General features: G+C 36.8%; 2 protein-coding genes across 6 annotated transcripts in view; one reads left to right on the top strand and one right to left on the bottom strand.

Annotated features, from left to right (window-relative positions):
- The window catches only part of Scrn3 (secernin 3), a 33,672-nt gene extending 30,898 nt beyond the window's left edge, over positions 1-2,774 (top strand). The window contains exon 5 of the mRNA XM_012515473.2: positions 1,940-2,774. Within this exon, the coding sequence (XP_012370927.1) occupies positions 1,940-2,110 (171 nt within the window). The 3' untranslated portion in view covers positions 2,111-2,774. The remainder of the gene's footprint in view (positions 1-1,939) is intronic.
- Positions 2,775-8,123: 5,349 nt separating this feature from the next.
- The window catches only part of Gpr155 (G protein-coupled receptor 155), a 48,032-nt gene continuing 38,872 nt past the window's right edge, over positions 8,124-17,283 (bottom strand). For 3 of the 5 annotated variants that reach the window (XM_023719199.1, XM_004634745.2, XM_023719200.1), the window contains 5 exons: positions 16,441-16,577; positions 14,541-14,636; positions 12,627-12,691; positions 11,200-11,337; positions 8,205-8,690 (listed from right to left, as the gene is read on the bottom strand). In XM_023719199.1, the coding sequence (XP_023574967.1) occupies positions 8,390-8,690; positions 11,200-11,337; positions 12,627-12,691; positions 14,541-14,636; positions 16,441-16,577 (737 nt within the window). In that variant the 3' untranslated portion in view covers positions 8,205-8,389. Of the gene's footprint in view, positions 8,744-11,199; positions 11,338-12,626; positions 12,692-14,540; positions 14,637-16,440; positions 16,578-17,283 lie in introns of all 5 variants that reach the window. The other 2 variants (XM_023719198.1, XM_023719202.1) reach the window with 2 other exon arrangements.

The following is a 17,283-nucleotide window of genomic DNA, read 5'->3' as shown; positions in this document are numbered from 1 at the left end:
CCAGATCTATGAAGTTCAGATTCCTCCAGGTGGGTGTTGTTTGGATCTGGCTGCTGTGCTCCACTTCTTTCTGCTGCAGCTATTAGAGTTGAACCCTTTGTGTCTCTCTGGCAAGATGTTCTGCTCCTGAATCAGCTGGGTGGGTCTTGCCTCTAGCCTCTTTGCAGGGAGGGAGTTCTGCTGAAGGGTTCCTCACTGGGCCTGCACTCTGGGTCAAATGAAGATCCACGGGCCCTGGGTGGTGTCACTCACTGGCCAGGCCTGGGCTCTGGGTCGATTCAGGATCCGGAGGGCCCCGGGTCATCTCACTCACTCACCCGGCCTGCCCTCTGGGTCTGTTCAGGATCCCACGGCCTCGGTCGGGCCTGCTCTCTCTTCTTCTTAGCTATTTCTCAATTGATTCCAGGTCACTTTTGGTTGTTAACTCAAAGAGGCAAAAACATAAACGATTACACTGTATTTTTTTTTTTAAGTGGGGGACTTGCTGTGTTGCTCAGGATGACCCCAAACTCCTGGGCTCAAGTAATCTTTTTGCCCAAGCCTCCTAAGGAGCTGAGGTGCTCTATGGACTATTATGCCTAGCCTATACTGTAAATTTTAAAAATCTCAGTTTATTGATTGACATTTAACATTGTTTTGTCAGACAGAAAAATTTAAATTTAATCAGTTACATTTATTAGTCTTTTCCTTTAAGGCATCTTGATTCCATGTTTCAAAAGACCTGCCTTGTCTCAAAATGAATATAACTTCTGTGGTTTTTCCCAGTATGTATGTTTCTTGAAACACTAGAAAAAATTTTTTTGTCTATATGTATTTTTAGAAATATTTTGTTCTTTAATTCATTTGAAATTTGTTTTGTGTATATAGTTATTACATCTAAATGTTTTTTTAAAAAGATATCCAATGATCCCAGTACCATTTATACACATTTATTTTTCCTCTCATGGGAAATGCAGTTTCATACAATTGTACGAAAATAAAATTGCATACCATTTCATATTGAAATCTACATTGAGAATCTTTGTTTTGAGCTGAGGTGATAGTTTGTGGGTCTAAGCTCCTGCCTGCCACCAAAACCGGGCATGGTGGCACACACCTGTAATCCCACCCTATGATCCCAGCACTGGGGAGGCTGAGACGGGAGGATCACTCTGAGTCTGAACTGTGTAGCACTGTGTAGCGAGACCCTGTATCAAATAAATAAATAAATTTTAAAATAAAAGAATCTTTGGCATCCTGCCCATAATGACTGAAATTTAAAAACTATTTTCCTTATATATAATACTTTTTCTTACCTACAATGTTTTTTCTTTCTCTACGTACTGTAAACTGACAGTGGAGATTGGCAGCAATTTAAAAGTTGTTCCTTTCTAGAGTGGGAGGCAGTGGCTCAGAGGTGGAACAGTCGTCTACCTATGTAAGGCTCTTTCTGGGTTTGGTCCCCAGCATTGCAGAAAAAAAAAATTCTCCTTTTTTTGTAAAAGTCATGAACCTTTATTTTTCTTTCTTGAAACGAGCAAGTGAGAGAAGAAATGTCTTTTAACTGCTTCTCCCTTGAACATTACTAATCTCCATTCTTAATCTCTTAAAATTATTTGTAAATATAAGAGATCTAAATTCACAAAAATTTCTCTGCCTCAATTTTCAACAAAGTTTCCCATTCTCGTTTGTCCTAGTGTTTAGTTTTTTGCTTATTAGTGTAATACACTCTTTTTACTAAAAATAACTAATAATTTTTGTTATTAATAGATAATAATCTAGAGCAATAATTCCCCCCCAAAAGCATTTTCATTTATTCTGTATCAACAGAATAGGAGAAATAAGCAAACCAAGAGTAGAAAGAAGAGTGAACAAACCTTGTCTATGGAGGCTTATGTCTATGGGTTGGAATTTGGTTAGATTCACATTGCATTTATTTTTATATTTTTTAATTGTTCAGGAAAAAGCCAAAACAATGTTGGACAATATGAAGAAGCTGGAGAAAGAACTATTCAGAGAGATGGAATCAATCCTCCAAAACAAGCATCTTGATGTAGATAAAATGGTTAATCTCTTTTCTCGGTGTGTAAAAGACGAAATTAGAATTTATAAGTCAAATATTGGTCCTTAGTGATTATATAAATGGTAAGAAACCTTTCTCAAAGCTAGAATTTATTGCCTTGGTAGTGATATCTACCTACTTTGAGCAGATCTGATTATTCTTTAATAGCATACAAGAGATATTTGGATGAAATATATAGTTGTGGGGAAATATTGAAAAAGAAAGCTTTGAAATCAAACTTATGACAGGATAGCTAGGTGTAACTTTAGGTAATGCTGTTGCTTTTAATCACAATGGCTATTTTTGTCACAATGATTAAGTATTCAATTCTACATAAAGCATGAAATGTGAACGATGTATAGATTTATGTTGATTATATCCAGAACTCAGATTTTTAGTCTTGAAAAAAAATCTCAAATTATGAGGCTTTTCTTTTTTGTTTAGGAAAACATTAACTGGGTATGAAGAAAAATTTCCATATTTCCATATTGTCTTTGTCATCATAGTGTATTAATTCTGTAAATTCCCTTTTATGAAACCCAACATATTCGTCACTACGTGGCTGATGGGTGAACTTACAGTTCTCGCCATCCTGCCTCCTTCCCTTTATCCCCTTCTCCCTTGGAAACCACAAGATCAACTCTAGATTTTTTTATTGTCTCCATAGTGGTATTTTTTTTTTCAGACTATTATATATTTAGAATCAGGAAGTAGACTTTTCAGATTGTGTTGGTTTTTTAAAAAATTAATTAATTAATTAATTAATTTGTGTGTGTGTGTGTGTGTGTGTGTGTGTGTGTGTGGCCAGCTCGTGGGTGCTGAGGGATTGAACCGTGGTCCCTGTGCTTTGCTAAGCTTGTTCTAAGTAGGTGCTTTAGACCACTGAGTCATCTCACCAGCCCGTGTTGTTTTTTTTTTTCTTTTTTTAACTTACTAGTAATACATATTTAAGATTCTTCAATTCCTTTTCAGAGCTTATTAGCTCTTTTTTTTTTTTTTTTTTTTTTTCAGAACCAGGGATTGAACTCAGGCCTTTGTGCTTGCCAGGGAAGCGCTTATTCCACTGAGCCATCTCCCTGGCCCAGCTCATTTATTTTTAGCATGGATTAATATCCTCTTGTCTGGATGTGCCACTATTTGTACTTGGTTGCATCTCAATTTTGGCAATTATGAATAAGTCTAAAAATACTCACATTTAGTATTTTATGAGGTGGTAAATTTTCAACTCATTTTGAGTGAATAGCAATATACACAATTGGCAGATTTTATGGTAAGAGTATATTTAGTTTTATAAAGCCCCCACCATTTTGCATCCCTACCAGCAGTATTGTTCCACATCCTTGTGAGCATTTGTTGTCATCAGTGTTTTTGATTTGGCCATTCTGATAGGTGTTTTATCAGAACTCATTTTATCATATTATTATTTTTATTATTTTTATTTTATTGAGAAAAAATTTCAATGAGACAGTTTCCAAACAGATTGGTAGGAGAATTACAACAATTAACACATTGCATATTGTTGTCTTTGTAGTAGTCATTCATAGCTCAAGATGCCGACATGATATCCTGTCCAAACACTATTAGTACAAATCTTTTTTCTTATTGAATTAAGAGAAAGTGGCTATATATCTATCCTAACAACTTTGTATTATTTTTAGATAGGGCCTCCCTACATTACGCAGGCTGGTTAAGCTCCTGGGCCCAAATGATCCCCCTAGCTCCCCACAACCCCCCCATAGCTGGGACTGCAGGCGCTCACTGCTGTACCCAGCTGTTTCTCATTTGAATCTGCGGTCCCTAGTGACATGTGTCGAGCATCTTTTCATATGCTTATTTACCATCTGTACATCATCTTTGATGAGGTGTCTGTTCAGATCTTTTGCCCATTTTTAATTAGTTCATTTTCTTATTGTTGACTCTAAAGCTCTAACTTATGTTAAAGTCACAGTCCTCAACAAACAACTACAAGATCCTGCTAATCTATCTGTCCCCAGCTATACTTTATTACCTATTCACCACTGTTTTTTGTTTGTTTTAACCATGCTGCTTTTTCAAGATTTTGAATGCCCAGGTGCTTCCTCCTAGCCATACCCTCAGCTTGTACCATTCCTTCCATGCATGCCCTTTACAGAATTAGTTCTTCACATCTTTTAAAGTTTTGGAAGACATAAGGTCCTTAGGGATGTTCTCCTTACACTGCAGGTCAGGTCCCTCTTAAATGCTCCTAGAGTCACGTGTGATCCTGATCACAAGTTAATTATACCTTATTTTATTTTATTTTATTTTGGCAGAACCGGGGATTGAACTCAGGCCCTTGAGCTTGCCAGGCAAGAGCTTATTCTACTGAGCTATCTCCCCAGCCCCTAATTATACTTTTAGCATCTATGTTTCACAGTAGAATAGAAGCTCTATGAGTACAGAAATCATATTTATCCTCATTGGTTCAATACCATCTCTGGCAAATGCTAGATGCTCAGTTAAGTATTCATTAAGTAAACCCCCAACTATAATGATAGAATTTGCACAGCCCTCTTTTCCACTTACCATTGTGAAAGTGGAGAAAGCCAGGCATAGTGGCTCATGCTTGTAATCCCAGCACTTGGGAAGCGAGGCTAGAGGTTCACCACAAGTTTGAGGCCAGACTGGGTTACATAGTGAGCCCAGTTTTTTGGTTTTTTTTTTTTTTGTTTGTTTTTTTACCTCAAAAATAGTTTTGAAAATAAGCTAGGGGCCAGAGAGATAGCTCAGAAGTATAAGCACCTACCTGGCAAGCACAAGGACATGAGTTCAATCCCTGATCTCACATGCCATGCAGTCTCAGTCCCAGATACAGGCGCCCACTGTGTGGCCCTGGAACCAGGCATGGTGGTGCATGCCTGTAATCCCAGCACTCAGGAGGTTGAGCCAGGAAGATCTCTGGGAGTTCGAGGCCAGCCTGGCGGCTACAAAAGTGAATACGAGGGTAGCCCGAGCTGCATAGTGAGACCTTGTCTAAAAAAAAAAAAAGAAAGAAAATTATGTTACCCTTTTGCCTCTTTCCGTATTAAAATGTGAAAAATTCACCAGATAAAAATAAAATTCTTATAAGGGTACGTTAATTTATAAAACAGCTGGAGAGACTCTGTAAGTTCCATATGATGTTCAGACTGTGAGTACACTGTAGCTAATTAATGCCTTGGTGGGATATAATTCAGTAGTTTCCTAAATTTTGTCCATTGTAAGAGTAAAAAATATAGTGGCTGAATTAAGGATTTTTTGGATCAATCCATAAATGATATTATTCATCATTATTGTCTTATTTTCTCATTGCTGGGACAAAATACTCCACACATACAAGTTATCTCAATTATTTAATAAATCAAGGGAATCATCAAAAAATTATTTCACAAAAAGCTAGTTTGATCTTTGATATCAGTATATATCAATGTTTAATAGAAAAATTTGCCCTAGAAATAATTATGCATCTGAAAAATTTAGAAAGTCAGTTTCTTCTTGTATATTTGGCAAAGGAGGTCTATGTAGCAAATGTTCTCTCTTTTAATCACCTCAAATTTTATCATACCAGTTACAGAAATTTAAAATCGATTTTTTTTCTGAAGAATGGTGATATCACTTGTGATCCTGAACTTTCTTCCAAGCATCATTCCTCATGACTACCTATGTCCAGTTATCTCAAGTACTTTAGATGTACTGTGTAACTTTTAGAAACTTACTAGTCAGGCCAAGATGTAGCTCAGAAAGCTCATTTCTTAAATTTAAGAAATGATTAAAATTTAAGAAATTTAGGGGCTGGTGAGATGGCTCGGTGGTCTAAAGCACCTACTTAGAACAAGCTAAGCTAAGCAGAGCACAGGGACTGCAGTTCAATCCCCCAGCACCACATGCCAGCCAGCCCCGCCCCCTGGTGGGTTGAACTGGCCACACACAGACACAAAATAAATAAATAAATAAAATTTAAGAAATTTAAGAAAACATTAAGCACTTACAGAACAGACCGCTATGATGCTCCTGCGTTATTCAGATCATGCAAAGAAGACAATGCCAGTCAAAATAAGTATTTTATTGAGAAACTTGCTTTGTTATTGAGAAAGTCATAGTTACAAATATTTTCATTTAATAAAATTAGCATATTCTTAATCCTAAAAATGTATCTTAAAAGCTGTTATTATCTGAAATTGCAGATTGCTCTGATCCAGGCTTTTCTTTTCGTGTCTCCTATGGGAAAAGACATTGCATATTCCATTCGTGCAAATAACAGAACATATGTAGTAAGACCTGCTGTAAACAAAAACATTCCCTGCTTGAGCCTGAGCTGCCTGCATGCATGTGAACTACATGTCCTCACTGTACCTACAAAGGGCCTGGTGCAGCACCGAGGCTTTATGTTTATGCCTGAGCATTTAAAATCATAATATAGTCATCAATTTAAAAAGTTCTGCAGCAAGACAGTTCTGCTTTAAAGTACCCCCATTCCCCAATCATAACTTAAAATAGTTAATATCTTAATAGCATAATAGTTTAGTAGTATACTAAAGTATAATTTACTAGTTAAATACATAAGGCTTCCATGCAGGTTTTTAAAAAATTATATATCTGTTTCATTAAGAGGGCAATGGCACTAACCCTATAAATTTTCTAAATGGTTTTATATATTACACACTAAAATATGAGATAAATAAAAATCTGAACATGTTTAAGTGAAGCCAGCATTGGCACCTAATAATTATTTAAATGTCATATAAATGTTTCTTTTTAATGTTTTTTTAAAAAATGTATTCAGTACAGGGTCTACAGGGTTTCACTGCGTAGCTCAGACTCATAGTGATCCTCCTGTGTTCAGCCTCCCAAGTGCTGGGATTACGCCACCACGCCCAGTCTCAATCACCTCCCAGCATGCCCCGGGGACAGGGCCAGCACGGCACACTGGGGATCGAACCCTAGCCACTACACTCTGCCTAAGCAGGCACTTTAGTCCGTTGAGCTGTCTGGCTGGCCCTCTTTTTTAATTTTCTGAAGATAAAGCTTATCAGAGGGTGCTCCTTCCCACTGTTGTGCTTCCTTCCCAATTCTTGAGTTGAAGCCGAACCCTTAATACATTGGTATTGGGAGGTCATGAGCATGGTGCTCTCCTGATGGGATCAATTCTCTGAAAGGGGCTGAAGAGCTCAGAGGTCCTCCAGCCCACCACATGAACACTTGGGAAGAAGGGACCATCTGTGGACCAGCAGCCAGGCCCTCGCCACACACTGAATCTGCTGACGTTTTAACCTTGGACTACCCACCTCCAGCCCTGTAAGAAACAACATTCTGTCATTCATTAGCTCTCCAGTGTACAGTGCTTGTTACAGCAGCCTCAGTGATCAAAAGAACCCTTAGTGTGTTTAAGTCTTACAAACATTTATATACAGACTCTTAAAGATGGAATTTAAAAGGCAGTAGTAGGACGCCAGGGTTCCAAATCTTAAATCTTGGCTTGAGCTACATATATAGTAGTATGACTACCCTTCTGTACTATGTTTTGTGAAATACCAAAAATGAACCACCACATGGCAATATTTTATGACATTTAAATAAATATGCTCAAGTTATTTGTAGTACACAAGTTAAAGATCAGATTATACTTTTGTTGAAGGATTATGGAGCTGATAAACTTATAAAGTTTCTAATTCTCTTTTGAATAGTACAAATTAGTACTTTGGATAGAAGAGAAAAAAACAAAAGGAAAAAAAAATTTAAAAGCAGTGGTTCTACTTTTAACTCGGTATTTCTCAAAGAAGTGGAGAAAATAACCTTCTATTAGAATCATTAAAATTCATGCTTTAGGAGATTCTATCAATAAATGAAAAGTTGTCAAAACTTAAGGTCCATTTAACCAGGAGTATACTGCTAAATTCATAGTTTAAAGCAATAGTCAATTCAATGCTGATATTGAAATGATGGCAAAAAATTGTAGGAAGAAATGACATTCTAATGTTGACATATTAGTATTATTTATTATATTTTGGTTTGGTTTCCTTTTTTTGATGTAGTTTTTTTTTTTGAGATAGGGTTTCACTATGTACTTTAGGCTAGTATAGCCCAGGCTGGCCTTGAACACAAGGCAGTCCTCTTTCCTCAACCTCCTGAGAGCTAGGATTACAGGCATATGACCAGGCCTGATTTTTTCTGATATGTTTTAAACACACACAGAATCACGGAATGTTAGCATGGGGATAGGAATGCACGTTGTCAGACTGCACCGAAGAGGAAATGGAGGCTGAGAGGTTGTAACTTGCCCAAGGTCATACAAGTAAAAAGTAATCAATCTGGGGCTAGACTACGATTCTATACAGGGTTCTCGTTCATATCTCAGGTCTTGGGAGACAGTGAGGATGGGGATGAATGCTCAATTTCCTTATAGCTTTCCTGATTGGGGTTGCTTGCATTAATAGCTGGTAGAGACTGTTCAGGACTCTTTTGAAGAAATCTGTAAAACAAGTACTCATCCCGAAATTCATATTCATTGGTAATATGTTGGATGACTCCTCCTTGCACCAGTCTGTCTCCATATATCACAGCCTCACCGCGGTCCGAGGCAAGGCCGACTTCGATTAGCCAGCTCACCAGGTCACAGCCACAGAAGGTCCCAGTGGAAGTCTTTGCACCACACCTGAATGTCAAAGGAATTATTCACCCACATGTTCTGTAAACCTGGTATCAGTACTGCATGATGGAGGACAACCAAGGAAAAACGGAAGGAAACAAGGAAAGGCAGCATGGCAGTTAAATGTATGGCAGGAATGAAACTGTTCTGAATATTAAGGAGTTAATTTTCCTGATACTAGAAAGACCCACTGGAGAGAAATAAAATGTCAGTAATGCTTATGAAACCAAAAATGCTTAAACATGAAAACAAATGACATAGATAATATAAAGTTATTACCAAAGAAATATTTTTATAGTAGCATGAGCTCTATCTTTTATGATCAAGTCTATCTTGTAGACAGCTGAATATTACATATTTTCTAATTTACATAGCTTAATTATACTAAGTAATGTAATTATTTCAGAAACATTAACTTTTTTTTTTCAGGTTCTTTTTTTTTTTTTGCAGAACCGGGGATTGAACTCAGACCCTTGTGCTTGCCAGGGAAGTGCTTATTCTACTGAGCTATCTCCCCATCCCTGCAAGCTCTTAAGTAACTATCTTGACCAATCTACTCAAATCAGCCTTTATTTTCAGTTTCTAAGGCCCACAAATAGCTCTTCTTACTGAAGCTAAGACAATCATGCTGATATGTTTATTAGGAATTTGCTTCATCAGAAAGATCAGCTTTCATGTAAATTTCATCTTAGATTTGCTATACATCTAAGATTTTTAAAGTGTATTTTATGAATCTACTTCTTAATTATTTAAAATTTGTGTCCCTCATGCAAATGTAGGGTGACTTAAATATGACAAGGGAAAGAGAAATGCACAAGAAAACCCCAGTGATAGGAAGAAAATACGCACATTTATGCAAGACAAGAATGTGTCCACAAGCATCAGTCAAGCAGTAAAATCTAACATGCTTGACACAAGGAAATAGCACAAGAACATTGAGATGGAATGAGAAACAAGTCACCAAAAACATTTTGAAATGTTTTTGCATAAGTAAAAATACATTTGAGTTTCATCTAAGAAAAAAGTTAATAGATATAAAGTATTTTCTTAAGTAGGCAAAATCACAGTATTTTCAACATCAGTATTTCAATTAATGACAAGATCTCTTAATTCATGCTTTGCAACTGTAAACATCACCTTCAATAAAAACCTGTTTCAAGCTGTGTCTGGGCATTGTTCCTGTTTGTTTTTTTTTTTTTTATTTTAAATTTATTTTGTTCCTGTTTGTTGACATCTGATTTATAGCCTAAGGCCTTCTGTCTTCGATGTCAACTGTGTAAGATTTGTCTCCCTGTGATCAGGGAGCTCTGACAGAGGCCTAGGGAGTTGTATAGAACGTCAGAATGTGACGCCGTACAGGCTGTAGAGCCTGGAGGGGGCAGGGAGCAGGCCAGGACAGACCAGCTGGTGCTCGCTCATTCAGCCATCTGGGACCAAGGCAGCCTGGCGTTCCTGCAAATGGTAAGAGCCATGCTTCCTGACGGTTGGCAAGCACAACAGGCCTGACAGCTAACACAGAGTTTTCTTTTTCAATGTTAAAAAGCAGTTTTACATTGTTGAAACTATACATAGAAAGTCTCTTGAAATAATAGTGCTCAGCCCTTTCAAGGAGGAAAACTAACTTTTCTTAGTAGGTTATTATGCCAGGAGTTGGGCAGTGCTCATCACAGAAATTTTGTCATTTACTTCAACCAACCTAAGGAGTTAGTTTTTAAAAGAAAAACTAAGGTTCAGAGAACTGAGTTTGTCCAACGCTATGCAGAAAAGAAGTGACAGTTCAGGAGCTAAGTTCTACCATTATTCCACATGTAGAGTCCCCTTTCCACGATCTACACCACAGGTTATCTTCTGATTATAATCATGTATGTTAAATATAGTGGCATGTGTAACTAACCTACTCCAGACACTTTCATAAATTTTCAAAATATGATTGATACCTATGAAGGTATTGTATCCTTTATGTTTTATTTTCTCTTTGATGACATTAAAAAATACTGGCACTATGTTTGTTTATTCAGAGTTCATTGCTTGCTGCAGCATATCCCATGCCTTGGAGATGAGAAGAATAAACATAATGCCACAGCCTAAACATTAGGACTTGAGGTGAAATATAAACAGCAGAATTAAGGGTCAGAAGTTTCATTTCATTTTCGTGAAAATAGCCTTAGTAATATTGAATAACAGCACTAGGGGGTGGGAATATAAAATCACTTCTCAATCCAATGTATTTCAAAGCTTCATGAGAGACACTAATGGCTAACATGAAGTGAATGTTAATATTTCATTACTTTCTGGTTTATTGTAAAGTCTTCACATTTTATATGGAAATCAGAAGCAATGGGAAATTAAAAATACTAAAATCAGAGTGATACAGTTTTTCCATGCTATGTCTCAAATTATAAAGCGACTGATAACTATTAGCCTGTTAAAATCCAAAATTAATATTCTAAAATACAGTCTATATTTTAAAAAAATACAGTATAATTGCTATCTAAAACCGGTACTGGCAATTTACCTCCTCTCCTTCACAATGTTTCGGATGCAGAGGTCACGGTGATAATGGACAAATTGTTGACAAGTCATTTTTATTTCTTCAGAAACAGGAGAATCTCTGTTGTCTCCTGTTTCTTTATTGTTCCATAAGAGTTCAAGTCTGAAAACCAAAATTTAAAGAGGTTTTTTTTAAAGGGGGGGAAAAGCTCCACTGAGAGAGAATCTTCCCTGTTTTACCCCGTCAGAATGTCTGTCCCAAAGCTAGTTACCAAAACTCATCTGTACACCCAGGCAGCACTGGTCTCTGAAGCACAAACACACTGATACTGCCTTTGGCTTCTTATTCAAAGCAGACTAGGATAGGAGCCTGAGGATTAAAAGGCCTCCAGGCCAGTTCAGCCTATTGTAGTTTCTACCAAAAAATGTTCCCTATTCCACATTTTCCTGTTTTAAACACAAAGATAACTTGGATATCAAGTTTTTTTTTTTTTTTTTTTATCATCTTTCAATTTCAGAACCACAGAAACAAACATTGGGGTCTGGATCTGGAGAAAGTTTTGTCTGTGCCCAGACAATGGAACTGCTGAGCTTTTTTATCTTAACATTTTTACGCTCATAGCTAATTTTGACAACTTTCGGCCGGGGAGATGGCTCAGTGGAATAAATGCTTCCCTGGCAAGCACAAGGGCCTGAGTTCAATCCCCAATTCCGCAAAAAAAAAAAAAAAAAAAAAAAAAAAAAAAAAAAAAAAAGAAATAAGAAAATTTTGACAACTTTCTTATTATGTGTTTCCCTTATGAAATGACTCTGACGCTAGCAACGGCACCTCAGTAAAAATGAAGATGATGGTGATGATGTAGAAATAAGAAGGAAGAAGAGATACTGTTTACAGGGCGCTTCTCATAGAGCAGGTGGGACGAATTCCATTAGCACTTTTAGTTTCTACCGATTTTGAGATGGAAACCAAATGAGGAAGTACAAAGATATTCACTCTCAACTTCTTTGATATTAATAAAAAAAATTCTTCATTAAACCAATCAAGACCAAAAAATTTAGAAAACTTGAGTCTCCTATAAGTTGTCAGTTTAATAGAAAGAGGAATCCTGTTGTCAAAGGAGAAAGACAATCAACTATAGACCTTTGGGGGCACACCACCTACTACTTCCATTTCTAAAGACATTTTCAAGTTTCATTTAACTTTATGTAGTTAATGGCATAGAAATCAGCATCCATCAGTTCTTGTTAAAATGCAAATTACATTGTTGAATTATAATAGTTCTAACATTTTTCCCCTGCAATCATTTACAACAAATATGTGAATCAACAGATAACCTTTGTTGAGATGTTTTGTGTTCTAGCAGTTATTAAAGAAGTAAAATATCAGTGTCTTAAAAGAATGGCTTTGTTGTCACCTTTAGAAATACAGATTTATTTAAAAACTAAATTTACCTTCGTTTGAAAGGTAAGATGATTAAATGCTTGTCCAACCCAAAGATTCCAAAGGAAATAAATCCCTAGAGAAGAGAACAAAATTGTTTTTTTTTCTGAATGCAATGATAAAATTTTAAGTCAGAAATAAGGAAGCCATTAAATTTAGTGTAAACTACAGTGACATTTTAAATGAGACCCACAAAGCAGGCTCCCTAAAATTCAGTACCTGGAGGCAGACTTAATGCTCCACTGCCTCTTTTCCAATCATTCTGTCCTATAAATCATAAGAAGTGACACAAACCAGTGCTGAGCATCAGTGACTAAAGAACAGTAAAAACATTAAGGGATATATGTCTTTGTTTTTTCCTTTTGAGAAGAATGTATTTCCCACTCTGCTTAAGTATTTACTTTTCTGTTGAAACTTCATAAAATTTTAATTAGTAAGTGCCACAGTATCTATTTACAATACAGTAGCTGAACAAAATTTCAGTAGAGGGATCCTGGCTAGTGGCTAGGGGAAGGGTTTGAAGGATTTGGGATGATCAGGCACACATCAGGACAATTTAGGGCTACTTGGGAGAGAGGAGAAGAGAGCTGCCATTTGTCAGGCATACCAGGGTGTGGGTCTGTGGAATGAGGGAAGAAGAATGCAATATAGTGGGGTTTTGTTTTTTGTTTTTGTTTTGTGGTGTTGGGGATTGGGCCCAGGGCTTTGTGCATGCGAGGCAAGAACTCTATCACTGAGTCATACCCGCAACCTACAAAATAGTATTATATGAAGGGCCTAATTTTCTTCATCACAAAGCTATAGACAGAAGGAAATAGCTTTCTAATCACCTACCTAAGAGGAGATGGGTTGGGAGTGGGTCTGTTTCTCTCACTCCTTCGAGTCACTTAAGACATAAACTGTGTGGGCAGCATTTTAAGTGCAGCATTCCTGGCATTGACTCTGTTCATGACAAAACCCAGCCAGAGTAGCTTTCTCAGTCCCAGTCCCGGGATGGCCTGGCTTGGAGTGGGCTTGCTGAATGCAAAATGCTAAGGGAGACTATGATTTTAAACCTACTATTTTATAGTTTCTCGGATACACAGTCAGATCTCCAGCGGTATCACAAAGTGAAATGGGTAGCAAGTAGCTCTCGGGATGTTCATATCTATAATGCTCTGATTGGCATATGGGAGCATCTGCCAAGAGCCCTTAACAGACTCTACTAGCAAATTATTTCAGACTTAATAGCCAAGTGTTCTACCACTGAGCCTCAGCCCAACCTTTTATTTTTTAAGTAAAGAATGATTATAAGATGAATATCAGGTTGAAAAATACTGTTTGAAATATCTTGCCTATTAAATCTGAAATAATTTGCTAGTAGAGTCTGTTAAAGGCTCTTGGCAGATGCTCCCATATGTTTTTTTCCTAACATTAGTCTCCAGTTGGTTTTGCTATTATTGTGTTACCAGAAGTGGGGCTAAAGCCCAGTGACGCCAATCAGACTTAAATACTTATGGTTTGGGAGGCAACAAAGGTAAATGGAAGAATGTTCATCAATTTCAGTGGCTAAAAGAAGGGTTCAGGTAAGGTAAGTTATCTTCCAAAGTGAGATGTGGCAATCATAGAAAGTTTAAAAAGAACTTGGGACATTTTGTTCCTGCTTAAATTATCATTCTTTATCTCAAAACCAAAGCAAAGAGCCGTTTGGTATTTCTGGTTGCAACACTCAGTATACATGCTGATGACTTTAACCAATATAATAATTCATCTCTGCTAAGAGACAGGCAGCAGCTGTCAGCTGTCATGTATACCAGCAGCTGGCAAACCAACTAAACCCTGTCGATTTAAAAGAAGACAACAACATCCGCACACACACACCCCCTGCCGCCCAGTCAGCTCACCCAAGAAAACAAAAACCTTCCAAATTCTTACTAAATAAATACCTGGCCAAAGTTAAACACTGCACAGAAAAACTGTAACTCAACATAGAGTCTTCCAGGTTCTTGGTTGAACAGCCACCATAAACAACTGGAAAGATTCTGTAGAGGAAGGAGAAAAAAGAGTACTTTAAAATGAACCATAATCATTTCTCTCCATCCAGAGCACCGTACAATAACTTATCTACTTAGTAATTAGGGGAGAAGACTAAAGGGAAAAATACTGAGAATACAGAGGCTTTGTCTTTCAAACAAGAGGTTTCACCCTCTCCTCCTGACAGGTGTCATTCAAACAGCATCTATTCTGATCAGACTTGAAGCAAGAAGACATGAGCAATAATACAGAAACTTACATAATATACTAGGACTGCCGACTAGCCTAAGACAGGACTGATTTTAAAATTAGCTCTACACAATGGGCACAATTATATCACTAAGCAGCAATTCTTGGCAGTGTTTCTTGTTTTTTGATTTTTGTTCTTTAACAGCAGCAGTTAAGAGCGTTGCTGGCTGATACGATACTACAGAAGGAACGTTCCATAGTGAGATGGGTCATGGGTTGTATGGCTCATCTCCCGCTCTAGGAGCCATCTTAAAGGATTATATGAGAACTGACAACTTACAAAAGATGGATATATAACTAATAATACTTTAGTAATTAAAGAAATGCATACATTTTAAAAGTATATTTCATTACTAAATTATCAAGTTAAAATTTTTATAATTTTAATGCTGCTGAGTTATATCTAAACTCTCAGGAATATTTATGCATTTATCAAATTTGAGAATCTATCATTAGGAAACATAATGTATGCAGATATTTATTAGAACATTTTGAAAATCTAGAAACAATTCCTTAGGAAGTGGTTGAGAAAATTATCATGTATAACTCTTATGGTTTACTCAGGAGCCATTTATCTATCTTTCTATCTATCTATCTATCTATCTATCTATCTATCTATCATCTATCTATCTATTTATCTATCTATCCATCCATCCATCTATTTATTTGGTACAGGGTCTTGCCTCGCAGCTTAGATTCTTAGGGTCTCAGCTCCCCCAGCACTGGGGTTATAGGCATGTGCCACCATGCCTGGGTTCAGTGGCCGGCATTGTGCACCCGGGGTTGGTATGGCATGTGGTGTGGAGGGTTGAACCTGGGTCCTTGGGCTTGCAAGGCAAGTACTTAGACTGCTGAGCTATCTCCTCAGCCCCATTCAGGAGCCATTTAAAGTATGAACACTATGTAGCACCATGAAAATGCTTGACAAAACAAAAACAAAGCAAAAGAAAACAATGAAACAAAGATAGAACACTGTAGATGTTTTCTTGTGTTTTAACACAAGAAAGATGTGTTTAAAAATTAGAAGGGAGGGCTAAGTGTGTAGCTCAGTGGTGGAGCCTGTGCTTAGCATGTACAGTGCACTGGAATTGCTGTTCAGTATAGACAAAATAAAATTTCATTTCATTTTAAAAAATAGTACTGTAGTATGATGGGTATTTTCCCCTTCTGTTATATTAAGTAGTTTTGATATTTTCATAATTAAAAATTATTTTAAAAGGTTTATTTATCTGAGGAATATCTTTTGAGAGATAATTTAGACACTTATCTACTTTGTAGTCAGTCAAGTAATCAGGAATAAGTGGCCCTGAACACCATCTTGTTTTAACAAATTCTAGCAAAGGATGAACAAGTTATTCTAATCAGTATAGGCTGCAGGAACACTTAGGCAACTGAGTAAAATGTGATTCTCCATCCAAAACACTTAGCCCAAGACTAGAATTCAGATGTTTTTGCTACCATACTCCTAAGAAAAGAGCAGCTAAGTTTCTCCTAGATGCTGGAATAAGACCTTCGTAAAACATTTAAAGAAACAGCCCCAAACAAAATCAAAAGAAGATTTACAGCAAACAGGCCAATAATGAGAAGCAAACACAGTAAGACATGTCGAGTCAGTTGTGGGTCTCCAGTCTGCAGATACTGTTCTTCCTCCTGGGCCAATATGCAGCTCTGGGAGTTGCAGCGACTCACACAGTGATCATCTATAAAGCAGCAAGCACAACAATCTGTAATCAGAGCTTTTTATTTGAATGCATTTTAAATTTATAATGGCTTCCTAAGAAAAACAACAAAAAAGCACATTCAGCTAAGAATCAGTATATAATTTTGAGAAAATTGGAAGAGAACTCCTTCATGTTGTTTTAAGATTTTCAGTTGTAGAGTGTTTTTAATGTGAAAAAGACACAAGTAGTATGTAATAGTTCCCATTCATACCACTCAACAGTGTTTTCTATCTATATAATTTATGCTATATAATTACGTATTAATGTTATAAGTTATAATTATGATTTTTAAAGGCTAAATTAATAACTCAAGTTTCACCTGTAATAAATATTCCTATTAGTCATAAATACATCCATTTTGGATAACTGTAAAACAAATTCACTGTTAACTTTTGCCTTTTCTAAAAGAGGTTAAAACGGGCAATAAATTATCAAGTAAAGATTATACACTACCCTTTGTGCACATATGAAACAGTCCAAATCACAGATATGATTCCTCTGGCACAAATCAGACATGAGGAATCTTTTGTAAAAGTAATTTTTTCAATTCCTACCTTAGCTCCACTCTATCTGTGGCAGCAAAAGGAAAGTGTTTTTTTGCATGAAGGCTAATCTATTATACAGTCTTAAGCTTAATGTTTAAATCAGTTATTCAAAACCCACAATTTGAGAGTTCTTTCCCTCA

This window comes from Octodon degus, unplaced genomic scaffold, assembly GCF_000260255.1.
Source record: "Octodon degus isolate 3935 unplaced genomic scaffold, OctDeg1.0 scaffold00065, whole genome shotgun sequence".
Taxonomy (NCBI): Eukaryota; Metazoa; Chordata; class Mammalia; order Rodentia; family Octodontidae; genus Octodon; species Octodon degus.
This window is presented reverse-complemented; position numbering and strand designations above follow the sequence as displayed.